The 20027-nt window shown below is 38.9% G+C and overlaps 1 protein-coding gene across 2 annotated transcripts; it reads left to right on the top strand.

The window, feature by feature from the left end:
- The first annotated feature begins 1074 nt into the window (after positions 1–1074).
- Positions 1075–18878, top strand: LOC131218581 (thioredoxin-like 2, chloroplastic). Of its 2 annotated transcripts, none has more exons than XM_058213205.1 (4): positions 1075–1422; positions 7742–7927; positions 14021–14185; positions 18650–18878. In XM_058213205.1, exons 1-4 carry the CDS (start codon positions 1210–1212, stop codon positions 18653–18655), a joined length of 570 nt encoding a protein of 189 aa, XP_058069188.1. In that variant the 5' UTR covers positions 1075–1209; the 3' UTR covers positions 18656–18878. The 2 variants fall into 2 exon arrangements, with proteins under 2 accessions (XP_058069188.1, XP_058069180.1); XM_058213197.1 differs by lacking the exon at positions 18650–18878 and adding an exon at positions 14881–15300 and having other exon boundaries at positions 1078–1422.
- Positions 18879–20027: the final 1149 nt, after the last annotated feature.

Below are 20027 nucleotides of genomic sequence, written 5' to 3'. Positions count from 1 at the left end.
TGCATTGGGTGTTAATTGGATAAAAAATCAGGTCAAAATTTTAACTGTTTGGATGTGAGGCAGAAATGGATGGCTGAGAAGGCCTCCCTGTTTTGATATAGTCGCTTTGACGGATGCTCCCACCTGATGAGCGGAACGGATTCCGTTTTTGTATACTCATGCACACGTGTTCTGGCGTACGCCATGTAGTATTGGCAGACCTGGGCATGAGGACATGGCAGGGCGTTATGCCACCTTAATCCAAATCCGGACCGTTCAAAAACTGGACCTAATGTAGATCGTTCCTGTCCCCATAATGAGATTGGTTCAGATGTGTCCGATTAATAGGCGTTTGATCACTGAATTTTCGGCCATCTATCACTTTTCATTTCAACCGTCCATTACATGTTCACCAATCGGCAGTTCTGACCATAATCCCACCGTACATTTTGGGTCATAATCTACCTGTGTCTGGTCCCACTATTTGGGCGGGTCAGATTCGAGGTATATGGCACGTGTACAGGAGGGGAGATGCCCTAGCACCGTACGGAACGCGAATTTTCTGCAACACTAGTTATAGGGAACCCGTGTAACAGAAAGAAACATCTGTGGGGTCCACCATGATGCCTGTGTGAAATCCATTCCGTCCATCAGTTTCTACAGATAGTGTTAGGATGTCATCCTCAAAATCAGGAAGATCCATAATTCAAGTGGACCACACAAGAGGAAACAGTGGGAATGGGGACATCATCATTGAAAGAGGTTCTGGATCAGGATGATTATGTTTTTATCCTGGTGAAGTTTACCTTATGAACGGTTTGATGGAATATAAACATCACCGTGGACCCCAGGATGGTTTCAATGGTGGATTTCGCCATCCCCGTGTTTCTTGTGGAGTGGCTCACTTGAGAATTCAATATTTCTAATTTTTTGGTTCACGAACTAAAATGAATTCTAAAATATGATGGACAGATTGGATTTTACAAATACATCATGGTGGGCCCCACGGAGATTTTTGTTGCACGGGCTTTCTACACCACGATGTAGGAAAACCGCGTCCTCGCACCCTATCACAGAACGTGCGAGAGAAGGAGAGGGAGAGAGGGTGATAGAGGGAGAGGGAGAGATAGAGAGATAGAGAGAGAGAGGGAGAGAGAGAGAGAGCTGTGTTTTGAATTGATGGAGAGTGTTTGAGCTGACAGAGTTTCATCTGTTATTCTCTGTCCATCAATGGCTTATGTTTTTCGAGTCTCCAATCACTCTCTTCTCCTCCCTTCTTCCTTCCTTTCGTTGCCTTTCCAACCATCTCCAATCTTTCCCAAATCATTCCTTCCCTCCAATCAGCAGAACCCAGTTAGGAGAATTTCTGCTGTTGCAGAGGCTGCTGCTTTTGCTTCTTCATCCCTTTTCTTCAAGAACCGAAGTAGATTGTCTTCTTTTAAGGTACCAATTTATCAGAAATCTCTCTTTTTTCTGCGATAAATATGCATTTTTCAGTAATTCAATGATAATCTTGAATACCCGTATTGCAGAATTGCTTTTATATTCAGTTTCTATTGTATTTCTTTTGAAACCTTGTGTCTAAATGCATCCATCGTGCGAATATGTGATGTGGGTTTTTTTTTTCTATATTGTTCAGTTCTTACTGAGATGCTGCCGATTTTGGATTTTTTGGCATTTTTCTATGAATTTGATGAATTTTACTTATCTGTGTAAAGTTTGTACTTCTAATTGGGAGTAGAAAAAGGTGCAGTGCATTTTTATCTTATGAATCAGTTTTTTCGGCTTTGTGAAATGTATACAAATATGAGGCCACCATGGTCGCTGGAATCAGTAGTGTTTTCTATTGGGCTAGTGTTCCATACAGGTGGCCGTGAGGCCCACCTGTCGGTGTTCAAGTGTTGGTTCAGTGTGTAGGGTTAGCACAAAAAATCTTAAATCGGGGACAAAAATAAAATATCTAAAAAGAAATGGAAGAATGATCTAAGGCACATTACAATCATTTTCTTAAAGATAGATTTGCTCCCACAAGGATGTGAACCTTGATGCATTGGGTCACAGCCCCACTGTCCTTGGGATACAACAACTTTCCACGTTGATGAATGGCTTAAATTAGGTGCACACTTAGATCAAAGCTCCAGAACTTAGATATGCTTTATTGATTTGCCCACCAAGAAAGAGAGAAGAAGGAAGAGAACAGAGAGGAAGTAGTTCGGTTATGAACAAAACAACATATAAATAAAGAATTCTTTTATTTTTTGAAGTTGGCTTGGTAAGGAAGCCAACCCGGACACGTGGCACTTATTGGTTAGCCACCAGTGGCGCACACTAGGAACCAAGGAGCCAACTGTGTTCCACCAAGAAAACAAAAGAAAAGAGAAAAAAACATTTTCACAACAGGATTTCAAGTGACACACCACACCGCACCGCACCGCACTGTGCACATGTGTGCAAGCTGCACAAATCTCTCACTTTGGTTTGCCCCTCAAACCTATGGTGAAAGATTTTAATATAAAGGGATTTTAGCCTATCTTCCTATCCAATGTGGGATAAGTACACGGAGTCACAAACAAAAAAGCGGAAAAAGCATATAGGTCTTTCCTATGTTTTAAATCAACCAACCCAACAATCCCTCATAATTAAAATCTATGAAATAGAGAAAGGATGACTTAAAGAATTAAAGCAAGTGGGGAAATCAATAAAACAAGGTGCATCAACAAAGGTATCTAGAGATTTGAACCTTGCTTAGTGTAAACTTATTTGGTTGTGAAAGTTAGTGATCTATTATCTTGAATCAACCCCTTGAAAAGAAATTCCCTATACATCACACACAACATTTCCGAGCAACTCTAAGTCCTTACAAAGCTAGCACGTTATGGCCATTTGTTATCTACTAGTTTCATGAGCGCTCTGGAGAATGTCCCCATTCTTATACGAAGAGGCCTCACTTCTGCACTTATATAGGTGAGTTCATCAAGAATGTACTTGTAGCTATACATTCCAATGTATCACAACTATAGAGCTCATTAAGGACACAGTCCAATCTCTCCCGCTACAGGTCATAACACTTCCATACCATAGGAATGAAACCCCCAATTATAAGTTTGCAATGCTGATCTCAAATTACTCAAGAACAACTTGTTTTTATTTATTGAACTTAGTTCTTGGGATTTCCAATCATATAAGCTGGGTTTATGTTGTTGGCGATTTAATTTCATGAGATTCAACCCATTTCCCCTCGATGTATTTAAAATTAACTCTTTAGATCATCTTTTGATGAAATGTTAATTGCAAACACTCCATCATTGAGTAATTTCTTGACTAAGTTGTTCCTTAGATGTGGATGTCTGGATTTTTCATTGTAGGTCCGATTATTTACCTTTGCTATTACAGCTTGACAATCACAATGCAAGGCTATTGCTTCTACTGGTTTATCCCATAAAGATACATTTGCGAGCAAGTTCTTCAATTATTCTTCTTCTACTCTGGCTGTTATTAGAGCAATGAATTTAGATTTCATTGTGGACCGAGATAAACATATTTGTTTCTTGAATTTTCAAGAAACCACAACCTCCCTAGAGTGCAGTCGAATTTGATATCCAGTTAGCATCACTGTACCCCTCAAGCACAACATGATATCTAACATATCAGAGACTTACAAGTCTTTTTAAACATCTCAATACTTTGATCACAACATTCCTATAATATTGTCCTGGATTGATGTATCTACTCAACTCACTAATAACATACGCAATATCGAGTCTAGTGCAATTCATTAAATGCATCCAATAACCAATAACACTAGAGTACTCAAGTTGTGATACACTATTTTCTTTATTTTTAAACAATTTCACGTGATGATCATAAGGAGTATTATCAATTACATAATCAAGGAGATTATACTTAAGATTTTCTTAATATAATGTGATTATGTTAATGTAATTTCAAAATCCTTAATTATGTTGATTCCTAGATTATATTTGCTTCTCCCAAATCTTTAATATCAAAGTAAGATGACAGGAAATATTTGTTCTCATTCACTACATTGAGATTGATACCAAATATCAACATATTATGTACATATAAACATATGATAATACATTCATCCTTGAAAAGTTTGCTATATGCACATTTTTGGGATCAAGATTTTGCCACCTATTTTTGGGATCACCGAAGAAATAGGGGAGAAGACTTGGAGAAGAAAGTCCATGTCACTCCAGCCATGTCATGATATAGAAGCAAGTGATCCATGTTCTCGAGATCTTTAGAATGGGATTCTTGTTTCGTTTTATACATACATATATATATATATATTAAATTAGGACATTCATTTAGAATTTGAGATCTTCATGTCCATGTAGTGTAAGTGGTAAACTTAGAGTTGCTACTGATTTTGTCCTGTTCATTATATAAACGGCATTGGATCCTCCTTGCGTCTTTGGTATGGTCCATACACTGCAGGGTCAAACAACTGAAAGTTATGGATGTCGTGCATATGTGCAAAGAGTAAAGAGATGAGAGTTCTTGACTACTAATTTAGAAATAAGCACTTTGCCTTGGGGTGTTACTCATCGCACTTCAATGTGAGCTTCCCCAATACCCCCCAGGCTTGAAGCTTCTGCAAGCACCTGCAGCTGACAAGATCCTTACTTTGGATCACCTTCATGTATCTGTTGAGAAAAAGCAATATCAGAGGAAGGGATCCAGAAAGCAGTGTCAGAATTGGGAGGTGACAGAGCCCTTGGTCCTGACGGTTTCCCGATAGCTTTCTACCAAAAGTTTTGGAGATTAGTGAAGCAGGATGTGGTAGCTTTTATCAAAGAATTCTATGAGATAGGTCATGTAGCAGCAGAATTAGGGACTCCATTCATAGCATTAATTCCCAAAAAAGGAGTCGAGAGCCTTAGAGATTTCAGACTGATCAGTTTCTTGGGAGGCCCGTATAAGATTTTGGCAAAACTATTAGCATTGAGATTTTGTGTAGTTATTGATGAGGTCATTTCTTTATCATAAGGGGCTTTTGTGGAAGGAAGACAGATTGTGGATATGGCATTGGTGGATCACGAGTGCATCAAGATGTGAAGTAGAGATTATGAATTTAGCTTTGTTAGGGAATATGGGTTGGACAAGAGGGGTAGGTGGATTAGGTCGCCATCACATTTATGGAGAGCGATGGCATCGGTAAAAACTAGGGTGTGGGAAGGAGTAGGTTTCATTTTGGAAGATAGGAAGACAATTAGGTTTTGGAAGGATATACGGGTGGGGGAACAAAGGCTATGTGAAGTATTCCCACATTTGGTGGGGATTGCTTTGGAGGAAGATTTGAGGGTGGATAGATGTTTCTCATTTGAGGGAGACAAAGTGACTCGAGCCCCGCCTTGCCGAAGGAATTTAGAAGATGTATAGATAGAGGAGTTTATTGGGCTACTAGAAACTATTTCTAAAGTAACCCCGGTGCTTTCGGAAGCGGACTTGATGATATGGCTAAAGGAAGAATCGGGTAAGTTTTCAGTTAAATCTTTCTACGAATTTATCAATGGAGCTCCTCCGAAGGTAGCGGTGCTTGGTTAGTGGGAAGAAAAAGGTGCTGACAGTTGATAATCTTAAATAAAGGATGATGATTCTCCCAAATGTTTGCTTAATGTGCTATCAAGATGACGAGATGGTGGATCATCTTTTCATTCATTGTTCGTTTGCAAGAAAGCCGTGGGAGTGTTTACTTGACTTGTTTGGGTTAGAATGGGTGTCGCCAAACTCTATTGATCAGTTCATGCTAGCATGGCATGGTGGAGGTAAAGGGAAGGTTGCAAAAAAGTGTGGCACTTAAGTTTAGTTGCGGGTATTTGGTTCCTATGGCTAGAAAGGAAAGATTGATGCTTTAGGAATCTGGAGGGGAATGTACTAGAGGTTTTTCAAAAAGCAAAATTGCAAGTAATGGATTGGGTGATTGTGTCGAAAGTCATATCCCAGTCTCTGATCAGTTGGCGTGAGTTGTAATTATCGTTTTTTTTTTTTTTGTTTGTTTTTTGGTTTTTGGTCCTCTAACTATTGGTTTTGGCCCTTCATCAATAAATTTATCATCTTTCAAAAAAATAAAAAAATAAAAAATTGTCACAGCCTGAGCGCTTCCCAAAGCGTAGACCATGTAGCACTCAAGTCATAACCCCTCTATGGACAAGTTAGCCAATCACCCCAATTGTAAGCTACCCCCGCTTGTATAATCTTCTAGCAACTTTACATGTATGGGGAGCAAAAGAACCTTCTAACCACTTTTCATGAATGGCAAGGATGAAGCCATTTGGCAATCATCCAACATTGAGGAAAACTCTAGAAACCTTCTTAGACTATTCTACACTACTTTACTAAAATCTACTAGAGAATTATAGAACATTCTAAAGATTTCTACAGTATATTCTTCCACCATCGTCTAGAATTCTCTACACAACTCTATTGATTGTACATAGCTGCTAATGTACAAGATGAGCACAAATTGGTTTAAGTCCCTGATCTAGGCTCCTGCAAATGTCTGGTCTGTAACAATAGTCTCCTCAGCCCTTTTATGTCCAAAAGTGAAGGAGAAATGGCTTATCATCTTCTCATGCCTTAGCTGCATGAAACTTCTACCAAGGTGTAAGTTCCATTTTGAAATTGCAGTTATAGACTTATGCTCCTGCTTCTATTTCCTAGGCTTTTACAATTACTAAAATTTCACAATGGATGCTTCTCTACTTCTGCACCCTGAATCCCCTCCTACTTCCATGGATGCTTTGTGTGAGTTTCATACATTATGACGCAACAAGATGGATTTGGGGCATTGATGAAGGCTTCTCGGGATTTCTTGGTCTTTTAAGAAAAGATTGGTGAGGTGGGTAAAGTTTGGGATCATTGGCCTTCTTACAAAAGAGGTAGAATTTTATGGTACGTGCTACTTTTTTTCTTAGTCCCAAGTAGCTTGAGAAGGCTATGATGATGGTGGCGGCGGCGGCGGCAGTGGTTGTGATGATCCTTTTCAATTAGTGTTTAGATATATGGAAAGAGATTAATGGTTGGTTCTTATGTGGCATGAAGATGCCAGGGAACAAAATTGCTAGCGGAATTAAAAGTGTTGAATCAAGTTATGTTGTCCGAGATAGGGTGTCCTGGTTGGACCTCAGGTATTGGTCTTTGGTGGTGAAATCTTAAAGAGCCCAAGAAGGTGAATGCTAGGTGGACATGCCCACAGGCCAGGTGTTGGAACTTGGAAGCTTGTGGTCATGGTATGAGGACTGTGGTTGTACATGCTATGTACTTATCCCGTAATAGGCTTTTTCAAGTGACCAGCTTCTTGAAGTAGTCTGCCACAGGTTCCTACGAGACTACCTCTTTGTGCTCTTGAGAGTTTCAGGAAGGGCAGAACTCTGCATGACAACAAAGAAATTCACATATCCTTTTTTCTTTTTTGAAAGGTAAAGCAATTCACATATCTTGGATGCAGTTTATCTCCAATTCTCCATCGATATTCATTGTAGAGGAACTATGGTGAGAGTGTCGATGCAGTCCACTGCAACATATTATTAAAAGATCTCCTCTTATCATTGTATTTCTTTTCATGAATGCTTTACATTTGCTTTGAGAATCGAAATGAGTTTTTGCTCAACAATTTTAATGATAAATCTCTTGTATTTCTTCTAAAAAAACACTTGATTTGTTTGAATATACAGAAAATATGCTAATAAATATTCTGCAATGGCATCTTGTGATTGGATGCTTGATCTTGCATCAGGTACATGCTGCTGGTTCTGAAAAAGATGCCGTGCCAAAGTGGTGGGAAAGAAGTGCGGGCCCAAATATGATTGACATTCATTCTACGCAAGAATTTTTAAGCACATTAAGTCAAGCCGAAGATAAACTTGTTATTGTTGAATTTTATGGTACTTGGTGTGCCTCTTGTCGGGCATTGTTCCCAAAGGTGATTTCTCTTTGATGCTTGCTTCTGCTTTTTGATTGATATTTTAGAAAATGACTATGAACTCGTCCATGGTTTGTTTTAAGCAAGTAGTAACTAAATCCTCGGAGAGCATAATGATCAAAACCGTATGATAGAACTTAGGGCTGCAATTTGGGTTCGGGTCGACCCAAACCCAAAGACCCAACCTGAGTTTGGGTCAGGTTGTCAAGTTCCTCGGTCTGGAAAATGCCAACCTGATTTGAATTTGGGTTGGGTTCAGGTTGAGCAAATTTGGGTCGGGCTAGGTAGGGTTGGGAATGATCACATCTATTTGGGTTGGGTAGGGTCGTGTTCGATCGGGTTGTGTCAAGCATAGAGGATTTCAGTTGGGCACCTTGGGTTGGAGTTTAGGTTGGGTTAGGCATAGAGGATTCCAGTTGGTCACCTTGGGTTGGAATTCAGATCGGGTTGCAGGTCCTCTTGAGGTCACATTTGGCTCAGGTTGACCTTCAACCTGACCCAAGCCACCCAAGTTGTATTCCTAATGGAAGAATCTTTTGTGTGTTGCTTCATTTGATTTGTCTTCTATGACTTGTAATAGCTATCCCTTTTGTCTCTAGTTTCATATAAATGCCTCAAGTTACCGCATGCAATGGATGGTACACATTCTAACTGCATTTTAACAAACTGTGATACACTTCGTAGAAGTAAAAAGTTTGATGAAAAGTTATGATTTGGTTTGAGTAAGCCTAAAGTAAGTCAAAGCTGGATAAAATGTTTGTATGATGATATCTTATGCTGGAAGAGTGAAGGTCGTGTGTGAATGGTGCTACGGTGAGGCATGGTTAAAAACTTGGTTAGTGCTTGCACTAGAATGACTTTTTGAAACTGAGTCACTTGGATGCATTTTCCTTTTTGAGGGAAAATTCAGGAAGAAAGCACAAACTAGGAGAACTCATATGATATCAATACAAGGATTAATCAGAACATTTTATTGATAATAGATTGAAATTTGTTAGTTCTTAGTGATTCGGTGAACGACATACAATGTACACACTTATAGTCAAATGTTACAAGGTACACTTACAAGTTGATAAGTTACAAAGACAGTACGAATATGCAACACAATCTGTTTGTATTGGACTTCCTAAAACTTACATAAACTAATGATTTACGAACTATTTGATATTTTAATGACTACCAAGTAGTCGTGAGGATGTAGTTACATTCCTCTTTAGTCCAAATTGAAAGTACCATAATTGCAATTTGGAGCACAGTTTGTCAGTATGAATAAGGTTATTAGAATTTGGTCATTTCCACTTCATTGAATTAATTAACGTAATTCAAGTCATTTTTATCTTTGTGAGGGTGCCATTACAAGAGTAAGAATTTCTTATGGTGAGATTGATGAGTTCCCAATCCTAGTGGTAGTGGGTGTTAGGGGTCAGCTTTAAGCCCTTACAGTTTGTTATAAATGAATTAAGTGCTAGTGTCCAGAGGTCCCTTATTTTATGTTGTTTATGGTGACATGGTGTTGGTCAATGAGATTTGTGGGGGGAGGTTTGGAGGAAGGCTCTAGAGCCTGGGAGGTAAAAAATTAGCAGGAAGGAGTATTTGGAATGCAACTTTAGTAGGAACAATTATGAAGCAAGCTTTAGTTAAAATCGATGATCAAGAGATTCCTTAAAGTTGCTCCTTTTTTTTTTTGTTTTGTTTTTTGTTTTTTTTTTTTTGTTTTTGTTTCCTTGACTTTATTGTTCAATAGGATGGGAAGATTGCCGAGGATGTTTTCAATAGAATTAAAGCTGGGTGGATGAAGTGGAGATGCGCTTCTCAAGGATTGTATTATCATCACATACCTATGAAACTCATGGGTTGTTTGGATGCTCGTAAGTTTTATTTGTTGTAAAGGACTTACAGGCAACTCACTTTTAGGTAGTGTAAGTCACAACTTTTCAATGCATTAGAAATCCCAAGAAAAATAAGTGATTTCACTTAACCAACCCCCCTTTGGACGAGGTCTATTGTCTCTCTTTCTTTTGACGAGCTCATGATTTTGGTAAAAATGTTTTATTTATTTATTTATTTATTATTATTATTATTTTAATGGCTGCAACAATTAGTGATGGGTGCTAGATCGCTAGAGTTGATGAGTTGAGCAGCAATGGGTATGGCTGCTATAGGTGCCGATGGAGGTGGCTGCAATGAGAGTTGCGGTAGGTGGGTTTGAAAGAGAAAGAAAGTTGGGAGAGTCGGCGGTGGGGCCCACATACCCTTTTTTTTTTTTTTAATCTCTTTTAACGGCAGCGGACGCCTGAATTGGAAAGGCGATAGGGGAAGGGGCTAATTGAGACGGTAAGGGTTTGATTCGATCAAATGGTTGGCCCAATTTGACCGAGGATGAGAGCCCAGTGGACTGCCAAGATGAACTGGGTGGCAGCAGTGGGGAGCTGATGCTAGCTTTGGGTTGATCAAATGAAATGGACTGGGTGGTAGTAGTGGGGAGCCAAAGCTAGCTTCGGGTTGATCAAATGAAATTATTTTTCCTTTACTTTTAGAAATGAGCTGGTGTTGAGATTTGTGGGTTTTTTTTTTTTTTTTAAAAGCAAATATTCAAAATTTCGGGATTTTGCGGCCAAAACGCTTTTTGGGAATTTCGAATCGAAAAGTGCAGTGTGTGCTTTTGTCCCACATTGGAAATGAAAAAGAAGAAAATCGTGGTTTATATGAGGATGTTTGTGTAGTATTCTTACTTGGAGCTTTAGAGATTGTGACACTCGGGCACTAGAACACACGCACGCACGCGGGCTCGGGCACGGGCATGGTCAGTGTGGCTATAGTGGTGGTTGTTGGCGGCGATTGAGAACGGTTGGATTATTAATCTGAAGCGGTTAGTCGTTTCTGAAAACGGCTAGTTGCCTTGAAAGCCATAACGGTCCGAAAATGAACGGCCATGATGATCCAACGATCAGATCTTTCGATCCGATGACTAGAAACGACCGAAATTAATGATCAACGGTCAAAAACATTTTTCAAACGTTATGAACCATTGATGGCCACCTAGCAATGGTCCACTCCCTGGTGCCTATATAAACTAGACCATTCCGGTCCAAATTTCATCATCTCTAACTCACATGTCTCCTCATCCATCAGATCCTAAGGATTGCATCTCCATTTTAGAATACTCTTAACACATCCTCATTTTGATTCTGCCAGAAGATCTGCTGCGTTGAAATTGTTCCTAGGTGGACCCTTCGTGATTGTTGAACGCAGGATTCAAACAGGCTTGTCTTATCCTGGAAGCAATTCGCCTGTAACCCATCAACAATTTGATAAGGGGGCAAATCACGCTTTAAGGACAACATATATTTTACGTGATTTAGCCTCGTGAAAGAAAATATTTTATTTTATTTTATGGTATTTCCAACACATTTTTCCAACAGCTGGCAGATGGAGTCCGTGCAACCAGCCTTGTTGGGCCCACCATAATGTCTATGTGACATCCACTCTGTCCATCAGTTTTGCCACATCATTTGAATCTGTGGGCCGACTTTTGTAGGCCACTAGATGATTGGTTTAGCCCAAGGAAGATTTATCTAGATGGGCTCAACCCCATGACATCTTATTGCCAAGCCCTTTCATATGATTTGAAGATGTTGGAGAGATTTACCACTCCAAGCTCTATTTGGTCTGAATACATGCGTTTTACCTTATAAACCTTGCTAGTTATCCAAACACAAAAAACTATTTACCCATAAGTACTTTAGAACTTACAACCAAACCAACATCATGCAAACAAGTTACATCCGAAACTCACTTTCAAGTGTAAGTTGCTATAGGCATCCAAACGACTTCTTAAGGGAAATCTTATAAGATACTCGACTAGCTATGCTGTATGGGGGGCAATGTTGGGCAGCTCAAAGGCAACATGAAAAAAAGATCCGAGTGTTGTAGAGTGAGGACATGTTGAGATGAATGTGTTGGAAAGACTAACAAGGAGAGTATTAAGAATGATGCCATCCAAACTGCCCTAGGAGTAGGGGTGCACACGGTTCGGTTCCGGTTTCGAAACTGGAACCGAATAGTTAAGGAGATAGATGAATTGGTCACTGCCAGCTGTTGATATGGACCATACATGTGAAGGGGGCCACCTTTAGTTCTCATCCCTTTTGAAACCGGATCCGAACCGTGTGCACCCCTACCTAGGAGTAGTCCCGATAAGAGTGAAAATGATGAGGTGCCAATTGAGATGGTTTGATCATCTGCAATGAAGATCGGAGACGGCTCCCATAAGGAAGAAAAACATTGATTAGATTTGAAGTGCCTAGAAAGAGGATGAGAGGAGGACCTAAAAGGACTTGGATCAAGCTGATAAGAAGGGACATGAAGGCCTATTCACTTACTGAGGATATGGCCTTAAACAAGATTGATTGGCAAACATGATACAGAAAGCTGAGCCCAAATAGTTGAGGTAATGCCATAATGATGATGATGGTTTCAATTCAATTTAATAGTACATCTAAACAGCCTTAGGATAACCAAGTGCATCTAAACACAGTCTTAGGGATAACTAAGGGCGATGCAGGACATATGGCCTAGCCTAGAATGATGCAAAGAGACCATCAACGGATTAACTAGAACAATTTAAAGCGCAAAATAATGCTAATCAATCACAAGCTTAATGAATTCAAGTATTTAACTATGCTCAGATTCAAGACTAAATCACAACCCGTCAGTTAGATCTTATAAAACATGATTAGATAGGACTTATGGAAGGTAAGATTTCCATCTAGCATAGGTACTAATCATCATTCAAAGAAAGTACTTGTCTATGTTAGGGTTGATAGGCTAGGGCTGATTTAGAGGTTTAAAGAATTGGAGAATAGATTCAGATTTTCAGATTTTGGGAAAATAACATTTGGAAGGAAGGGAGAGGCTGACCATACGGACCTCCTTACAAGTCTGTTCATACGGCCGTACGGACAGGTGAGTACGACCAGGTATGGCCGTATGGGTGTACGGTTAGGGGGAGTGGATTGGATGGGAGTTTGGGACGGGTTAGGTTGCAGTTGTATGGTTTGGAAGAAGGAAGAATAATAATAGAGGTGGGATTGTTTGTTATTGGAGAAAGAAGAAAAGAGAACTAGAAAGAAAGAGAAAGAGAAAAGAAAAGAAATACCTTTTGATGGAAGAGAATGATAGGGAATGATAATTGGGATTCACTCCATGGCATCACACCAAATCACTCCAATCACAGGAGGTTTTACTTCATCACCAAGTAAAGATAAAGAGGAACTTTATTTCATATGATTCATAATAGGGTAGGGTGTGGATGTCCAGGCCTCATATAGTATCAGGAAAGACTTTTTTACATAAAGAAGCTCTCAGATAAAAAGTTTCACATCAAAAATATAAGCTAAACCAACAAATAACAAACATATAAAAAATCGAATAAACTAAACTATTTCGTGGCCCATGATCAAGATGTCCAGTAACGATGATCCAACGGTCGGAATGATCCAACTAAGTAGCCCACATGCATCTTCTCAGTGTGGGGCCTTTAAAGATGCATAATCATGCATGTGAGGTCTTCAACAGGTTAGGCACTCGAATTGGGCCCACGGGGCCCATGTATGCATCACCTAGCCATAAAGAAACGGAAGCTCACCTCCTCTGGTATACTCTAACTGGTGATCAGATGTCCTCATCAAAGGGTCCTCTCATTTAATGAGTTTATGAAATGGGTTTCATTAAGGAAAAATGAGACCATTCATGATTGATGCTTCTTTGTGTTTGATCCGTGATTTGTTCCACATCATTCAACTGATTTGTTCCATTCATGGAAGATTAAAAATTTGATAAGAAGGAAGAGAACAAGGCATTTCCTGAATGACTAAGTAATTAAAAAGAAGGGGACACTCCTTAAAATTTAAAAAAAAAAAAAAAAAAATAAAAATTACAATTAAAAATTCCTTTAACTTCAACATGCATTTTCGGTATCTAGGCATCCTGAACAGGCCAAAAAAAAAAAAAAGGCTGAGTCCATTTAACATCGATTTGTGGCATCATTAGTTGATTTCTCTTCCTGACGTGCATTTGTTATGAATCTTTCAGCTTTGCAAGACTGCTGAAGAACACCCTGAGATCTTATTCCTGAAAGTGAATTTCGATGAGAACAAGCCGATGTGCAAAAGTTTGAATGTGAAGGTGCTTCCTTATTTCCATTTCTATCGTGGCGCAGATGGACGGTTGGAGTCCTTTTCATGTTCACTTGCCAAGGTTGGTAAAATTTTGTTCCTCTCTTTGGTATTTGATCAAAATTCCCAAATATGTTAGGATGTGATTAGAGTCTTGCTAACGGTACTTGCATGCATGAGATGAAGTGGGTTCTCCAGGGTGCACGTGCAAGCATGGCATGCATGTGTGAGATCCCTGCCATTCATCAGGTGGGCCAACCGTGAACATAACCAGCCCAAAAATCAGGTTGGTCTACTCATCAGGTGGGCCGCCTATGTATGAGAAAAATGTACAAATATAAAAATGACCAGTATCATTATTCAATTTACATGATGAGGATCACATAAGCCATCTACCAGAGACCGATCATCATCAGCTACAGACATATCTCCAAAAATAGGACAGGTATAAGGACTAAGTGAACAACAAAAGACATGAACATGACCAATATGCCATCAATACCTTTTTTTCCAATGACCAAATCTCCGTATTTTTTATGGTCTGAGCACTCTTCATTTATTATTTTGACAAAGGGATGAAATGATGCCAGGTCCTTAAATCGAGCACTTCCCATAAACCATTACACTTTCAAAACTTGTAACAACATTGATCTGTCAAGGACTCGAATTGAGGGATTGACTAAGAAACATGACCTTCCATTCTCATTTCTGTTTCATATGCTTCGCTTCCCATGATTTTCGCTGTATCATTAACCATCTTCTCAAAATGATCTGCAGTTTCAGAAAATAAAAGATGCTATAGAAACACATAACACTGCTCGTTGTAGCATCGGTCCACCTATTGGTGTTGGAGATCTTAACGTTCTTGGAGCCTCTAATCCCGCTGACAAGACTGCGGAAGCCAGTTCCAGATAGCCCTATCTTGTCCCCTTCTTCCGCTCTAGGTCAGGGCTGTTGAATCAGTTCCTGGTTCACATCCTACACACTGGTATTGTATATGTTTGATATCTTTATAATTAATTTGGCAGAAGATTGCAGCATTCTTTTCATTGTTCCTGTTGTAATTGCTTCACACATTTATGAAGAGAATACACATGGCATGAGAATTGAGAATTCACGTTATTCAGTTATGTCATCCAGCCTCAGTTGAGATGTACAATGTTTTGAATGAAATCACTCAGATTGGAGATTTTGGCATGTGTATCTGTTTCTTTACTAGAGTGAGAAAATGAGGAATCAGGAAACATGAATATGAGAAGAATTCAGTGATCATGGACTGGCGTACGGTAGGTTGATCCAGACTGTTGTTTTGATGGGCACCACCATGGATGGATGACACCCAAAACTTCTCTGAGAGGAAGACTGAGAAAATGGGTGGTTGAGAGAAAAACGCATCAACTTACTAATAAAAAAAGCAGCAACGGTCCTCGTCCGCTTGGAGAAGGGCACGGAATCGAATGGCTAGGATCTCCAGGCTGGGAGAGTTTTGGAACCTCACTGTCCACGGTGGAGCCCATCAGAACAACGACCTGGAGAATAAAAATCCGGTTCTTGTTCTGTATAATGTGATACATCTATTTTATGGAATCAAAAAGGTTGGTTAACAAGAGATGTGCTTTTCTGAGTCTCTCATTATAGTACTTGTGGTAGCAGGGACCAACACATGAACGATGATGACTAGTATTTCTCTAAGGGATGGGTGGTTGCCCATAGTAAAGGATAAAATCTGCTCTGATGAGAGTGTCCACAATAATTTAATAAAATCAAGTCAATCTTTAAAAAAAGGGTTCAGACCTGTGCCTTAGTGGTAGATGGAGTGCATTTCAACACTGAGGCCTCGGGTTCGAGCCCATACTCACCTATAAAAATAAAAATAAAAAGTCTTCTTAAAAGAAGACATTCTAAGACGGGGATAATTTAGTCATTCTCATATGGATTACTCAGCGTAGAGCATCACAAGCACTTTGGTTATTCATGAAAATGGCAGAGAGTCTTCAATCTTTCGTCATTAAAGGCTGCAACAGATCATGATTTTTCATGTGATTAATCAGTCTGATTTTGTGCAAAATATCATGAAATGCATGATAGTTGATGAGACCAAATGCACCTTAAAAACATAAAAATTCAGAGGGGATTTAGAGACAAATTTTGTCATCCTTTCATCTATTATGCTAAAATTTAATGGCACGTTAGTCATCATTCTCATCGTCATCATCATGATCTAAGCCTTATCCCAACTAGGTGTTGGCTATGCGAATCTTGTTCCGTCATTCCACTTTATTGAGGACGATATTCTAAGTTAAACCGTAGGTCATCAAAGTCTTTTCTTACTACCTCCCTGTCCTCTCAGGCTTCCCTTCACCCTTTTATAGCCTTCAATTTGAATAAACTCACTTTTGACTGGTGCAATTGTTGGTCTCTGTTGCAAGTGGTCAAACCATCCAAGTCTACTTACCCTCACCTTATTACATATTAATGCTACTCCTAAGTTCCCTCAAATCCATTCATTTCTAACTCCACCCTTACTCATCTTCCCGCTCATTCATCTCAACATTATCATTTCAGCTATACTCATCCTATGAATATGTGATTCTTGAACTGCCCACACTCTGTTCCATAAAGCACGTCTGCTCTCATAACTATCCTATAGAATTTGCCCTTAAGTTTGATTAGTAGACAATGATCGCATCAAACTCGAGGGGCACATCTCCACTTCTTCCACCCAGCTTGAATTCCATGAGCAACATTGTTTTCAATCTCTCCGCTCTCATGAAGTATCACCCAAGATACCAAAAAATGGGTACTTCTTGGCCAACAATCTTAACTAATTCCTTGTTTCCACTCCTATTGTTATTAAAATTGCATGCCATATGGTTTGTTTTGTTCAACTCATTTAAAACCTTTAGATTCTAAAGCATCTCTCTGTAGTTTTAGCTTTGCATTTACCCCATCCCTCATCTCATCAGTCAAAATGTAAACAATACACACCATGGGACATCTTCCTGTAAATGCCTCGTTTGCTCATCATCATCAGCTAAGCATTACACCAACTAATTAGGGGTGATCAACCAATTTTGCAGGTCAAATATGTGCATTATAATAAGATGAATCCTGTAATATGATATAACCAAATAACAATGCCTGAGAATAATTTAGGAAAAAAAGAAACAGCATCCAAATGATTAAATAAGGAAATTGTTTCATTTTTTAAAAAATATTTAGTCACTAAATATACTTGCAGTAGCCTTAAAGAAGCAACTTAGAAGAAAAAAATTGACCCCAAAATTCATTGGGTAAGGATCGACCACTTCCATTGAACTCTCAAATTGCTTTATTGATGTATTTCCCAGCAAATTTACAAGAATTATTGGATCCTAGTAGTTCATCTACCTTGTTTCATTCATGCTAGTGCAGTAGGACAAGACCATTGTTGAGTCATCCTATTTTTATGCAGATAATTGTTATGTGTGTCTTTTGTGAGTATAACTGTGTAAGAATGGTATTTTTTAGGAAAACCTGCTTGGGTAATTAAAGTATTTTGGGTTTCTACGTCAAAAGCTCTATTATGAAGGGGCATGAGATGGCATCTCCATTGGTTTAATGGTGCCTCTGCTTTCATTGACTATCATTTCATGCGTAATCAGTAGGTTGTTTCAATCTCGTACAGCTTCGCTATGGAAGAGCTCACAGTTCTCTTTAGGTTTCATGGCATTTTTATGTTTAGGATTAATGCAACGTTTGCATGTCTCTCTACATGCGCTAATCAGTAATCAATTGATTTTTTTTTTTTTGGTCTCTAATAAATCAATATTGATAAGATTGTGTGTTTTGAGTGGATTTTTTTATTCCAATGTGCCACCTCGGAGCATAGAACGTTTCTGTTGGAGGGTGGACAATATTTTCAATTATCAATATCAGAGACCTGGTCTGTAAGGAGGGCGAACATTGCATTCAGTGGTATCGACTATATTATGGCTCAAGCTATTGGATTTGGATGTTTGGGCAAATTGGGCCCTGTTCGGATTGGTTGAAAACAAAAAATAGACAAGGAAATGAAAATGTCACATTTGAAAAAACTGTGGAAAAGGAAAAGGTGTCCATTTCTTTAGGTCTGGGTGCGGTAAAGGAAATGGCCATTTATGGAGGAAATTGGACTAAATCTGATGAAAAGGAAATCGATTTCCTCAATCCTTCTACCTTTCTCAAACGAGGGAAGCTGTCACATTTGAGGAACTCACTTCATTTCCTCAGTTACTTTTTGATTTCCACTTAATTCAAATAGTTGAGAAACTTAAGCAATCTAATCAACTACAGTCAGTATCTGCTTCGAGAGATTGTGGAAAATCTTTTATTCTAATTTCTTTCAGTGTATCAACTATAAAATCCTTTATCCAAGGAGTCAATGAACAGCAAATAAAAGCTTGATGACTTTTTGGGTTTTTCCTCCCAATATTCAAGTCAACTAAAGTTATGATACAAGTGATTGAAGTAGTTATATCTGGAGGGATCCTAGTGTCAATGGCTTAATGGAGGATTTTGTTGGCAGGTTTGATTTTTCAGACTTGCAAGTTGTAGTCTTTTCTCGTGACCAAGTTCAAGATCCCCATTCAATATTCATGAGTTGAAGATTCATACCTTTAGTAGGTTTTTCTTTCCAGAGTTTTATTGGCCATTGAAGATCTTGTTCATGATTGAAACCTTTTGTGGTTCATGCGAAACGTTTCACTTTCCTACACTTGCATTTATTAGCACAGTAAAAGCACATTTCAAAGATACATTGGTTGACTACTTCTTTCCACTCCCAAATTATGGTGTAGAAGTGGGAGCTCATGGATTTCATAGGAGAGGAATTATAAGATCCTTGACCAGATTCAATTCTAATAAGTGGGGCCCATGGTTTCATAATCCGGACCATTGGTCTGTTTGATACTACCATCAAAACTCTCCCAGGCTGGAAGATCTAACCACCAGTCTTGACCCTTTTTAATTTTATTTTTTGTTTAAATTTCAGTTGAACATAGCGTCTTCTGTGTTGCTTCTTAATTGTCTGGTAAGCCACGGAATCGGGAGGTTAGGGCTACAAATGGGGGAGGTTTTCGGGGCATGCTCGATCTGTGGTGCCCTGTAACAAACCAATGTTCCAGATTACTGAACCATGAGTCCCACTTGTTGGGACTGAAAACTGAAGAATACCATGCAAACCCTTTGGGTGGAGGATCTTACAATTCTTCTTTATGCAGGTATCTCTACAAAAAACCAGAGTTGACTCAGACCCTGGCCTTTTCCTATAATGGCCATTTTACTAAAAACTCCTGTTCGTACCATGATTTATAGATTATAGGTAATGTAGCCCATCAGTCACAAAGGAACAAGCATGCCGCCGCCGATTCTTATTAAACTGATGGTCTACAATGACCCTCCATTGAAGTTGTCAACCATAGAGAAGATTCTCAAAACAGCGGAAAGACCCTGTCAATTCATAAAAAAGAAAAACCTCAACATATTAATTTATAGATTTTAAGAGATTAAGATATCGGTAGATTAATCAATAGATTGTTGAATGGAACGCCTCATGCTTTTGCTCAATCTTCTCAAACAAACCAAGTCCCTTTTGGCATTTTGAGTAAAAAAAATATTTATAAACAACCATCAATGGTTGGTTTCCATCACTTCTGGAAGGAGTTGCTGCCAATAGGACAGAAAAAAGAAGAATATTTTTTGCCTTTTTTAATGATGCAGGAGAAATGAATTTTCTTGCTTGCCTTCTGGTGAAATTGCAGAAGTAAATTAATATTAAAAAAAATAATAATAATAAAAAATCAAGATGTGAATTGGGTATTCATTGAGTTGTATAAAAAATAGATGAAGATCTGAATTTTGAGGCCATTGGTTTGGATGGAATGGTAGAAGAGTAGGAATGTGTT

This window comes from Magnolia sinica, chromosome 1 (assembly GCF_029962835.1).
Source record: "Magnolia sinica isolate HGM2019 chromosome 1, MsV1, whole genome shotgun sequence".
In the NCBI taxonomy this organism is placed as follows: Eukaryota; Viridiplantae; Streptophyta; class Magnoliopsida; order Magnoliales; family Magnoliaceae; genus Magnolia; species Magnolia sinica.
This window is presented reverse-complemented; position numbering and strand designations above follow the sequence as displayed.

What these genes read in the sequence shown, in the direction of transcription:
- LOC131218581 (XM_058213197.1), top strand. Translation starts at nt 1,210, where the DNA reads ATGGCTTATGTTTTTCGAGTCTCCAATCACTCTCTTCTCCTCCCTTCT. An exon ending in GTAGATTGTCTTCTTTTAAG is followed by an intron (nt 1,423 to 7,741) that starts GTACCAATTTAT and finishes ATCTTGCATCAG; the next exon opens with GTACATGCTGCTGGTTCTGA. An exon ending in TTTCATGTTCACTTGCCAAG is followed by an intron (nt 14,186 to 14,880) that starts GTTGGTAAAATT and finishes AATGATCTGCAG; the next exon opens with TTTCAGAAAATAAAAGATGC.